General features: G+C 58.3%; 1 protein-coding gene across 1 annotated transcript; it reads left to right on the top strand.

The window, feature by feature from the left end:
• Positions 1 to 5,548: 5,548 nt before the first annotated feature.
• On the top strand, positions 5,549 to 8,995 carry SP6 (Sp6 transcription factor). The gene is made up of 2 exons (XM_056128072.1): positions 5,549 to 5,605; positions 7,741 to 8,995. The coding sequence occupies exon 2, from the start codon at positions 7,799 to 7,801 to the stop codon at positions 8,930 to 8,932; it is 1,134 nt and encodes a 377-aa protein (XP_055984047.1). The 5' UTR covers positions 5,549 to 5,605; positions 7,741 to 7,798; the 3' UTR covers positions 8,933 to 8,995.
• The last annotated feature ends 3,087 nt before the right edge of the window (positions 8,996 to 12,082 follow it).

The following is a 12,082-nucleotide window of genomic DNA, read 5'->3' on the forward strand; positions in this document are numbered from 1 at the left end:
CAACAGGAGAGGCAGGGGCTCTGCCTCAACTGCCCCCTGCCTCCTGTCCTGTTCCAGGCCCCATGTCCAGCCTCTTCACTCTACCGAGCCTCAGGCTTTCTGAACATTCTGGGCCTGGTTCTGCCTTTGGTCAGGGGGCAGCGGGGACTGTGGGTGGGGGCAGGGGGTGGAGGGGAAGGAGATTCTCTGTCCACTTCCAGCTGCCCAACCAGAGACAGATCACAGCAACAAAAGGAGGCTCACACCGGATATGAGGTGGGGAAGAGCTAAAAGGGGGGTAAAGGAAAAGAGCTGAAGAAAGGAGGCTCGAAAACACCCACACAGGGGAGGGGGATTGGGGGGGATTTACTCTGAGCAGGGTCCCACACCACACGAAGGGGCCGGTGGAAGCATCTGCTGGGGTCTTAAAAGTGGTTTATCCTCCCCCAACTAAGTCTACAAAGAAACCGCAAAAGGAGGGGGACAGGTCCTGGGCACCCCAGTTCTACCTGGAGAGCCGGAATGCTTTGTCCAGCTTACACTGCCCATCAATGTGTGTGTGGGGGGGCGGAATCCTGCTCCCACCCCCACCCCCAGCTGCCTCTTCCAGTGAAATCCCCCTTTCCTGGCAGACCTCAGAGACTCAGCTCTCACCCCCTACCACTCCCCCAGGGGCGCCGGGGGCCACTGTTTCCTGGATTATCCTAAAAGCTTCCGAGGCCCTGAGGACTTGGCAGCATCCCTGCCCGCGGCTCTCGCCTCCCCCCTGGCTGACTGTCGCCTCCTTTATAAAGCCCAGCTCTCCCAGCACCCCCACTTGCCCCTCACTGCTGCTCCCAGCTCTGGGCTCCATGGACTGGTAAGAAGGGCTATTTCTCGTTCAGTTCAGGGTCCAGGAGGATCAGGTTGCCACTCTAAGAGTGGAGAATCCTAGAGAAGGGTCTGGAAGCCTGGATTCACTCTGAACTGAGGAGGGGGCACGGAAGTGGGAGAACTGGGAGGGGTCTGCGTGGAGGAGCAAAAGAGGGTTCCACGGAGGCCTTAGGTCTGGACTGAAATCTGGGAGAAGGGAGGTGGGGATTCAGCTGTGCGGAGAAGCCTGACTGAACCATTGCAAGAGAAAAGAGGCGCAAATAGTAAGACGCGCAGGGCACGCGCTCACCACACGGAACATCACATGGGCTGGAAAACGAGCCACAGCAGGGAGACCATCCCAGGGGGGCTGCACAGAGAGAGAATAGGTACCCCACATGCACACACTTTTGCAGGTTTCCACACACACACTTATACACTCAGCGGGGTTCACTGTTCAGACTGAAAAATGATTTGGCTGCTAATGATATTGGGATTCATAGCAGAATTGGTGTCCTGGCTGGTGCTGGGCTCCCCTGAGGACCTAAGTGTTTGTTGAGTGAATAAAGGATGAATGAAAGAAAACCAATTATTTCCTACTCAGCCTGGGAGAGTGACAGAGAGAGGTTGAGGGAGGAGGGGTGTGTTGGCCTCCAGGGTTTTCTAAACATCTCTTGGAAGGGCCAGAGGGAAGAAAGAAGGGTGAGTAGCTTGAGAAGCAGGACAGAGGGGACCTGGGACTGGGCCTCACTCTGCTTCTAGCGAGTTTCTTTTCCTTGATTGAGCGACTTACCTTCCTGTTCCCATTAGGAAAATGAGGATACGCTCTAGACAATTTTTATGGGAAGCCTAGGTTCAATAATCTCATAGTATAACCTCTATAGGACAAAGTTTGGAAGGGACCAGAGATGTAGTTGTGACTTGTCTCAACAATCCAGGATGGGACCAGTTTGTCCTATTAAACTCTGGATCACGGATGGCTTTGATCTAATGATGAGTTAGTGAGTGCTACACTCTCCACCTCCAGAATCCCGGAGAGCAGGACTCCCAGGCCCATCCTCTCAGCCAGAAGCCCCATGGAATAGCAGGTAGAACATGGGCTTTCCTGGCTGATCTGAAAGGCGGCTTCCTTCTCTGTCTCTTAACAGCTCTGTAATCTTGGGCAGGTCATGGAACTTCTTTTGATCTTTGGCTTCCTCATCTGTACAATGGGGGACTAATAATAACTACTTTGCTGCCCTTGTGAGAAACAGTGATAGTTGTATATAGCTCCTGAAACATAGTAGGTGTTCAATCAATAAATAAGGGTCATGACAAACATGGAGCTTAATGAGGGAGCTCCAGCTACTAAATGGATTGGATTGCTGGCTAGAAATAAGAAGAGGGCTGACAGGAAAATGGGATGGACAAAAATATGCCCATGTACCCAAATGGGGGCAAGAAGAACAGCAAAAATGGTTGAAAATGGTTGAGTCCGTGGTGCCCAAGAGATAGTACAGCGGGTAGGGCATCTGCCTTGCATGCAGCAACCCGGGATCACTCCCCAGCACACATGCAGTTTCCTGAGCACCACCAGGAGTGATCCCTGAGTGCAGAGCCAGGAATAAGCCCTGAGCACTGGGTGTGTCCACACCCCCCCAAAAAAAGAAACAGAAAAGAAAAAAAGGGTGCCCGGCTTAAAAAAAAGAAAAGGAAAGAAAAAGAGAAAAGAAAAGAAAAGGGAAAAAAGAAAGAAAAAAGAAAAATAAAAGAAATGGCTGAGTCTTGGACATATCTCAGCCTCTGTGGAAAACATGGTCATGGTGTTGCTCAGTTTTTGAGATAAGATGACCACAAGGGGCCATGGTGTCTTGGTGGATCTGTCAATATCACAGCAGTAGGAAACGCCTAGCAAGTGGGAAAAGGAAAGAGCTAGAATCAGAAGAACTCGGTAGCAGGTGGGGGAGTGAGATATGGAAGAAAGTGCCCAAACCAGAGGCAGAAACTAGGCAGGGCAGAAAATCAGAAGGGCGAGTTTTCTGGGATGACTCTATTACTATTGAATTTCCTGTAGGTGACAGGGACTTTGCTCCTGGGATTCCCACCCCCTTGCTCCCCTCCCCCCCACCCCACCCCATTTAACTGTGTGGACAGGTTTTCTACCTTCCAAGTACTGTGGGTATATTTCCCTGTGGCTTTTCAGGTAAACTGGAAAAATCCAGGAAAAATAAGGCAATCTGGCACCTATAAATATGCGAGAGGGAATCTGGAATCTGTCTCACACGGAATCGGAACCCTGCTCCTTGCGGTTAAGCACCTAACAGCCTTAAGCTGCGGAAACAGCCAGAAGGTGAATAGACTTGGAGCTGCCGGGAGCAAGCTGCAGAGAAAGCAGAGAATACGGGGTCCAGGGGTCACATCAGACTGCAACCAGAAATTTCCGTTACAGGGTTCTGGGACATGAACCCCAGACATTTCTGTGAAGTAGCTACGAATTGCAGGCTGTGTGAATGGAGGTAAAACCGTTCTGAGGAGCGTTGCCCAAGTAACTGTGGCCACGAAGATCCAGAAAGGTTTAGAATCGCTTGTTTTGTTTTTAAATTTTTTAGTGTTGTGTGTGGGATGGGGGCTAGAGTGTCGGAGGGAAACTCAAGTAATCAGCAAATACAATTCCCAGTGATGGGGAGATGCTTCCAGGCTTCCCAGGAAAACTCATTCTCTATCCCTAAGGGCAGCTTCTGTAGTTCTATTTTACCTCAGAGGAAACTGAGGTTCAGGGCTATCAAACTCACCGGATCAGTTTAGCAAATGAGAATTCAGATTTGTCAACTTCTAAAGAGCCTGTGCATGGAACTTAATCCAACAAGCATCATCTGGGAACGGACTTAGTGAATGATTTGAACCCTGTTAACAACAGTACTTTCCATTAATCATGAATTTATGAGGGGGTCCTGCGGGTATGTCATGTAATGGATTTCCTTAAGTCCCAGGAAACCCCACCAACTTGTACCCAGGTTGTTTAGATGAAGAAATAGTCTTAAAAATGACAGGTCATTCGCAGGAATGAGAAATGGGATCTGAGCATGAGAATGTTCTGGGGAGAAACGCCAACACCCAGAGACACATTTCAAGTAACTTGATGTTCTCTGAGGGCATTTGGAGTGTGTTCCCAACAAGAATGCCTGTCGAGGGGACTAAAGGTGCTTGGTGAGATCGAATCAAGACTCAATTCTATTGCGGCTGTATGAAATAGACTGTAAAGGCAAAAAACCAAAAAAAACGAAATTTAGAAAGCCGATGGCAAAGCGCCTAGGAAAAGCCAGTCGGAGCCAGGAAAACAAAAACAAGAACAAAATCGCAGAAATCGATCACAAGTGACCTGTAGGAAAGCGAGTAAGACGGGGGTCAAGCGGCGGTCAGTGGAGGTACCAGTTAAGAAGGGGCCACCGGGCACGGGGGCGCACTGGCTAGTCGGGCGGGTCGCCGGGGACCTCGCTCACCGTCGGGCGCTCGATATCTTGAGAGAAGTTTTTAGATGAGTGCGGCGAACGCCCTTACATTTTGCAGTGTTGCTTTATGGTTTATTTTTCTTTCCGCTGAGGAGTCCCAGTCCCTTTCCCAAAGAACTTGGAGGGGGAGTGAGGAAGGAGCCGCGGCTGCCGCACGTCTCAGTTCTGCCCAGAAGTCGAGCCCTTCCTGGGACCGTTCTGGCGCCCCTTTCACCTTTCAGGGGTGGGCGCGCGGGGCTCGGCTGGTGGCGCAAAGGCTGCGCTCCTCCAGCGCCCAGGAAAGGGTCTATTTGAGGGATGCACTTCGGTGGAGCTGGGGAACGAAAGTTGAAGGGGCCTGGGGCCAGAGATGGGCTAGCGGAGAGGGGAGCGGTGGAAATAAACACCTAAAGCTGAGCGTCCCCGGAGGGGGAATCGGACTCTCCGGAGCCCGGGAGAGAGGAGTGCGCTGGGGATGGAGAAGCGCTGGGGTACCGGTTAAGGAAGGAAGGTGCAACCTGAATACGTTTCTCCCAGATGAAGGCTGCGGCTTGGGGGTGTGGAGGGGCGCGGGAAGGACACGTACTTGGCGCTCAGTCCTGTCTCTTGTCTTGCGGGGCAGCCCAGGCCGGCCGAGGCGGGTGGTCGAGGGCCGTGGAGGCAAAGAACCCTACTACAGTGACTCTGTGGCACCCCCTCCTCCCGCCGCCCGGTCCCCCACCGTCCTGTGTGCCAGGCCAAACTAAAGCCGGCTCGGAGACTCTTTTCCACCCGATGGGGCGGGTCTCAGAAGCTGGGAAACACTTCTGCGCAGGCCCCTTCCCCAAAGGAGTGGAGGGGCGAGGGAGGGGCGAGGGAGGGGCGGGAGGCGACCTAGTTCGTGATCCCCGCCTCCGTTGCTCGCCCACCCCCTCCCCGCGAGCCCGTCCAGGCTCGGCCTCTCCCAGCGGGCCGAGCCCGCAAGGGTTAAAGACGGCCAGGTGAGGTGGGCGGAGCCGCGAGTTGGGGAAAAAGGAGCGCAGGGCCGAGGATGAAGGCAGAGCGCGCGGGTGAGTCACGGGCGGAGCTGGCCTCGCTCGCTCGCTCGCTTGCTCCTCGCTGGCTCGCAGGCTCCCGCCCGCCCTCCGCCCTCTCGCCGGTTCTCCCCGCCCCTCCGCTGTCGCCGATCGCTCGCCGCCCGCTCCGGTTGCGCCCCCCGATCGTGCTCCGCTGCAGCCGCTGGAGAGTCCACTGGCGCGCAGGGCCCATGAGTGGCCGTCTGTAGCGCCTCCAGTCCGCCGTGTCCGCAGCCCGAGCGCAGCCTCGAGGTAGGAGCCCCGGTCTGGGCGGCGAGGGGTGCGCGCTCCCGGGATCCCTGTAGCCCAGACGCGCCCCGAAAGCGCCTCAGCCTTCGGGGAAAGGAGGCGCTCAAGGATCCGAGGTGGTCCCCAGCCATCCGCCTCCCCGCGGAGTGGAAAGTGGGCGGACGGGAGAGGCTGGCGGGATCAAGGAGGCTGGAAACTGGGGGAACAGGAGTGACTGGGACGACCGGAGCCGTGGACCCAGAAGGACTGGGCGTGGGGAAGTCCTGGCCCCCTGAGCATCCGCGATCGGGAGAGGCCGCGGGTGCAAGAGGGGATGCGGGAGTCTCTCCTCGCCTTCGCTCCTTAGCCCGGAGCGCGCGGCCCGCGGTCTCCCTTCTCCAAACCTTGGAGGTGGGTCACTGCATCCCAGATGGGGCGCCCAGGCCCTTCTTCGGGAGCGACTACTCCGGAGCCCAGGTGGGCCTCACTTCCCCGCCCCCTAATCCCCGGGGCAGCTCCCAGGCGCCAAGAGCTATTAGGGTCCTGGCCTCTCGGCTCCCGCCCAGCCCCTGCTGGGCCGCCCCGCCTGGGCCCGAGGCTCCATTCCTGCAGCTTCGCTCCTTTCTTGTGGTGAGGCAGCCGGAGCCTGAGTAGGCGCCCCAGTCCCCCTCTCCCGCCCTCTCCCAGACAACCTGGGCCACCTCCCCGGTCCCAGCCGCAGAAGGGGGCAGGATCCACTGGAGTCTGGCTGTGGGTGGGAAGGACAGGTCCCTGACTTGAACCAGCGCCGCCGTGTTCCTGACCATCCCAGGAACACAAACCCAGAGAAGGGGTCATTCAAGTCATAGTCTAAGGGGTGGAGAAAAAGTGGCCGGTTCTCAGTGGTTTAGGAAAGAGGAACCCAGCCAGACCCATTCACAGAGGCCCACACAGTCCCTACAGTTGAGTGAACGAAAAAGTGAATGTCTTTGTTCAACTCGCTTCTCCAAATAATGCCTCTGTTTCCTCTTTAAGAGAAGAGTAGTGGTTGGTTCCTGACTCTAGAATCACTCTGGGGGGGGGGGGGAGGAGTAGAGGGGAGCTCCTAAAAGATGGCCCTTATCTTGAATGCACCCCCATTTATATTGCCTCTTTGGGTAATTATTTTTATTCTTTTTTTTCCTTTGGGTAATTCTTCCCTTGAAAATGGGATTCCACTTTTCTTGTTGCCCTTCTCTTCACTCTGATTCTGCACCTCATCCCCATAAGGGGCTGGTCCTTGTATTTCCCTGAGCTAAGCTGGTACAGTCACTGGGGTCTTTGGCTGATCTACTTCGCAAGGGAAGCAGACCATGCTCCTCCATCTGGGTCTCCCCTAAACCGCAGGAGAGAGCCTGCTGGCACTAGTGCAGGTCAGGAGAAGGAAGGGGGCTCAACTTTGATGCCTTGGAAGAATCCCCAGAAACTGGCTCTATGACTGCACCCAGGGTAGTGAAGTGCCCGCCTGAGGGGAAGGGAGGGGGCCAGGTGGAGGAGTGGGTTTGGTGGGTTTGGCGATCCAGAAGGTGAGTGGTGGAAAGTAGTGCAATGCCCCCAGTCAGCTTCCCAAATAAAGGGGGCTTTCTTCCCCGCAAGCCGCTCTCCCTCCCAGTTACGGACAGCCAGGCCACCTCCACTGCGGTTTGGAGCTGCAGAATCTGCCTTGCTCTCCTCTGCATCCTGAGTTTGGGGAGAGGGGCATTGGTATGGGGTCAAGCAGCTGCTCCGTGGTGGGAATGCTACTGAGGCTATTAGGGCACTGGGCTGTACCACCTGACCTATAGGGTGATTGTTTTGTAACGACCCAGCGTCTACTGTCCTTCCTAATACCATCCCTCTGTCCCCACTATGCTCCTGAATACAGACAGCTTCTGTCCTGGTCCTGTGTCGACTAAGAGGCTCAGGTTCTTGGGACCCAGCCCAGCTCCCAGGATAGCCCGCTGCCATGGGAGGCAGCCCCCAGGGGAAGGCGGATGCCCTTTGCCTTCCATTTCTAGTGGGGACCTTCCCAGCATGCCCACCTCCCTTAATCCATCTTCAGCCCCCACCCACAGGTGCATCCTGTCCACCCAGGCAAGCACCTGGCTGAGGATGGAACTGGAGCTGCTTGTCCTCTCACGTCATTTATTTGTTTCCTTTAGGTCCCACCTGAGGTGTTCCTGACCGTCCCTGTCCCCCACCCCACCCCGGATCCCGGCAATGCTAACCGCTGTCTGCGGCTCTCTGGGCAGCCAGCACACGGACGCGCCTCACGCCTCGCCGCCGCGCCTCGACCTGCAGCCGCTCCAGACGTACCAGGGCCACACGAGCCCGGAGGTCGGGGACTACCCCTCCCCGCTGCAGGCTGGAGAGCTGCAGAGCCTCCCGCTCGGCCCCGAGGTGGACTTCTCACAGGGCTATGAGCTGCCGGGGACCTCCTCTCGGGTAACCTGCGAGGACCTGGAAAGCGACAGTCCTTTGGCCCCAGGACCCTTTTCCAAGCTCCTGCAGCCGGACATGTCACATCATTATGAATCGTGGTTCCGGCCGACTCACCCCGGCACTGAGGATGGCTCGTGGTGGGACCTTCATCCGGGCACCAGCTGGATGGACCTCCCCCACACTCAGGGCGCGCTGACCTCACCTGGCCACCCGGGGGCGCTCCAGGCGGGCTTGGGGGGCTACGTCGGAGACCACCAGCTCTGTGCGCCGCCGCCCCACCCCCACCCGCACCACCTCCTCCAGTCCGCGGGAGGGCAGCACCTGCTGGGGCCGCCCGACGGGGCGAAGGCCTTGGAAGCGGCCGCCCCGGAGGCGCAGGGGCTGGATTCCAGCCTGGACGGGGCGGCCAGACCCAAAGGCTCTCGGCGGTCAGTGCCCCGCAGCTCCGGCCAGACCGTCTGCCGCTGCCCCAACTGCCTGGAGGCGGAGCGACTGGGGGCTCCGTGCGGGCCCGACGGAGGCAAGAAGAAGCATTTGCACAACTGCCACATCCCGGGCTGCGGGAAGGCCTACGCCAAGACGTCGCACCTGAAGGCGCACCTGCGCTGGCACAGCGGCGACCGTCCCTTCGTGTGCAACTGGCTCTTCTGCGGCAAGCGCTTCACGCGCTCCGACGAGCTGCAGCGCCACCTCCAGACGCACACCGGCACCAAGAAGTTCCCGTGCGCCGTCTGCAGCCGGGTCTTCATGCGCAGCGACCACCTGGCCAAGCACATGAAGACCCACGAGGGCGCCAAAGAGGAGGCGGCGGCGGCCGCGGCGGCGGGCGAGGGCAAGACGGGCGGAGCGGTGGAGCCCCCCGGGGCCAAAGGCAAGCGGGAGGCCGAGGGCAGCGCGGCCCCCTCCAACTGAGCTCCCCCCTGGCTCCCAACCTCCCCGCCGGCCGCCGTCCCGAGGGTGGGGATGGCTGGAGCAGAGGAGACGCCGCCGGTTATTTATTGACGGGGAGGAAGCTCGGTGCGGTGCCGGGGAGGGCCGCTCGCGGAGGTGGGTGGGGGGTGGACGGGACCGTGGGAGCTGCGCACGCCCCCTCCTCTAGGTCGCGGGCTGGTGGGTGGGCTGGGGGGCCCGGCGCGCGGCCGGAGGAGGAGACAGCGCGTCCCGGAGCAGAGCGGAGTGCCCCCCCACCCCACCCCGGGGCGCCGGGGGTAGCTGTCTGGACTCGCCCTTAGCGCCTGGGAACCCCGACATAAAAGCGCCTCGGGAGCCGCCCCGTGGCCTGCGCCCCTTTCATCCCCTCCGAGTACTTCTCCCCCGGGCGCCCACTCGGTGACAGAGCTGACACGGCTTGGGGGAGACCAGGGGGTCCTCCTTAGGGAGGACGCCCCTCCAGCGAGGAGGGTGGCTGCAGGAGAACCACTCTTTGCTGGCGCCTCCTTATTAACCCTTCCAGACCCGGTCTGGTGGCGCCACGAAGGAAGAGGGGAGGCGCCCAGTCCCCCGGCAGCTTCCCTGTAAAACCGTGGGCTGGAGTAGAGAGCTCATGTAGGGGGTGAGCGGGGAAGTCCCCTTGGGAAAGGAGAAGAGGATGTGTTGGGGGCGCGGAGGGGTGGAAGGAACTCACCCCTCCCTGTCTAATTCCTATTCAGCCCTTCACTCTTGGTCATAAAAATTAAAGTTTGGGGAGTCCCTTCTCTCCATCTGTTATCCCGGGTGACTGTCAAGGCATCTATGAGCTCTAGAATTGGTGTAGTTCCCCTCACTTCCCAACATTCACCTTTGGCTAGTCTGGGGGAAGGGTCTTTGCAGAGGGAACCCCCAGTGGCTCCCTCATTTGGAGTGGAGTGGAGAAGTTAAGTCCCACCCCCCACCCTCTTCTCCCTCCCCCTGCAAGCCTTGTTAGCCAGTTAGGAGCCTCCTTCTTCCCCAGATTCCTTTCTGGGCCTGGGCTCAGGGTCTGACGCACCCCTTCCTGGAAGGAGCTGTTCTCCCATCGGAAAGGGTTTGCCCTGGAAGCTCTCTGCTCCTTCTGTAGATACTAGAAGTTTAAAACTGATCTCCCTCATGGAGTGGGGAGGGGAGGAGGCTGAGCTGGGTGAGGGTCTGGTTGGCGTGGGACCCTGGAGCCGTGGGCTGGGGGGCGTTGGCGGGCTCAAGGGAGAGGCCCAGAGAGCCCCTCTGGGCCCCCTGGCCCTCTCTCTCCACCTAGAACCCTAGTCAAGGTTTAGTTGTGTATTGATTGTTAAGTTATAAGCAAAGGGTATTTTATTTAATATTAGGGCGTGTGTGTGTATATGTGTGTGTGTGTGGTGTGGAACTGTGTGTGGTGTGTGTATGCGTGTTTCTCTACTGAGCCTGGGGGTCTCCATCCAGGGAGACCCCATCTTGTTCACCCTGTGCAAGGTCTGGGGTCTAGACCCCCAGTGTCTCTTCCTCCCTGGGGAATGGTAGAGCCCAGTTCAAGGATGAGGAGCAGCTCTGTGGGAAGTGGGGAGTGTGTGTTGGTGAGAAGGGGGCCCTTCTTGAGGGGGAGGCTCTCCCCCTTTAAGAAGTAGAGGCCTTTCCCATGCTCCCTCTTTTCCTTTCCTGGCCCGAGAGTTGGGACAGTGTCTGTGAATGGCCAGGCAGTGGGGAGGGAGCGGGAGGGCATGGTGGGCACAGACTTCTCTCCTCCCACTGAAACTAGCCCATCCCTCCCATCCCTTCCATCCCTCCCTGGCGCCACCAGGCCAGCCTTTCCCCAAGACCATCTGGAGGGGGGTTGGTGGCAGGGAGGCCTGGAATGCTGAGGTGTGCAGGTGAGGGCTTGGGGTTGGTGTTCTGTTCCCCCCCCTTCTAGATCTAGGTTGCCTGGCTGTGTGCCCCCTTGGCAGCGGCCCCCTAGAGGAGAAATGTAGGATTTTTTTTTTTCTGTAACTGCTGTGAACCCACTTTGGGGGGTGGGGGGAGAGGAGGAAGAAACATCCTGTGTTTTTTATGCCACAATAAAGTCATCAGCCACTGCACTGCTTCGTTTGTCTTCCAGAGCGCGTGGGGTTTCCTTTTTGACTCAGTGTCCCCAGCAGGCAGTGAGGGCAGGTTGGCTTCGGGCTGGGCAGACACTTCCCTTTGATCTGCTGCCCTGACAACCGCAGTTCCTGAGCATTTGGGGTGCTTGGTTTTGGAGTATGGAAGGGTCCTGTCCTGCCCTGAGGGGCTGGTGCTGGGGGGGGGAGGAGCTCCCTGGGGTGGGGGTGTGGTCTTCACCTGTGGGGATGAGAAGGTTCCAGATACTTCCTTCCTCCTCCACACACCAACCTCCTCCCTGCCCTCTCCTGCCAAGAACGAGGTTCCCGCCTTCCAGCAGAGAGTCAGCCTCTGGGCCCCGCACCCCACCCGCCCTGGCACCCCATGGGGGTGTGTGTGTGCGTGTCAATCGGTCCCTCTGGCTGGGAGCGAGGTGGGGGTGACTGACAGCGATTTCTTCACCCAGGACGATTGCTATCAGGGACAAGGCGATGAAAGGCAGCCACGCTATCTGATGGGCTCCCGCCCAGCTGGAACGTCTGAGAGGAAGGTTCCTCCAGCGACTCCAGCCAGGGAACAGCCAGTGACACAACCGCACCACGCAGGGCACCCACGCTGGGCCCGGTGGCGCCCTCCCCTCTGTGCGAACACCCGCCTGTGCCCGCTTTCCCAGGCAGCCGGGCCTGGTTGATGGCAGAGAGTGGAAATCTCAGGGCTCCAGCACCCCAAAGCTAGGAAGGGGGCACTGAGGTCTCGAACCCAGGGACGGCAGAAGGAAATGTGTTCTTCTAACTGTCCCTTCTACACTTGGGCCCAACGGACTCTCCACAGTGGTTCCCACATCTCTCACTCCCTACCTGCCTCCCTGTCCAAAGCCACATCTGGGCCTCAGGTGGGACAGTTCTCTCACTGATTTGGGGCAGTCGGGGGTCACGATGTTGAAGGCTGCCTTGGCATGGGGTCCTCAGACATCAAGGTGGTTTAGGGGATAGAGGGGAAACCAGACTGGAGGGTGAAGGAGCAATGGTTAGTTTCTCTTTATTCTTGGATTCGAGA

Source organism: Sorex fumeus, unplaced genomic scaffold, assembly GCF_029834395.1.
Source record: "Sorex fumeus unplaced genomic scaffold, SorFum_2.1 ptg000063l, whole genome shotgun sequence".
NCBI classification, from domain to species: domain Eukaryota; kingdom Metazoa; phylum Chordata; class Mammalia; order Eulipotyphla; family Soricidae; genus Sorex; species Sorex fumeus.

Excerpts from the sequence above, each read along its gene's own strand:
- SP6 (XM_056128072.1), top strand. The coding sequence starts at position 7,799 with ATGCTAACCGCTGTCTGCGGCTCTCTGGGCAGCCAGCACACGGACGCG.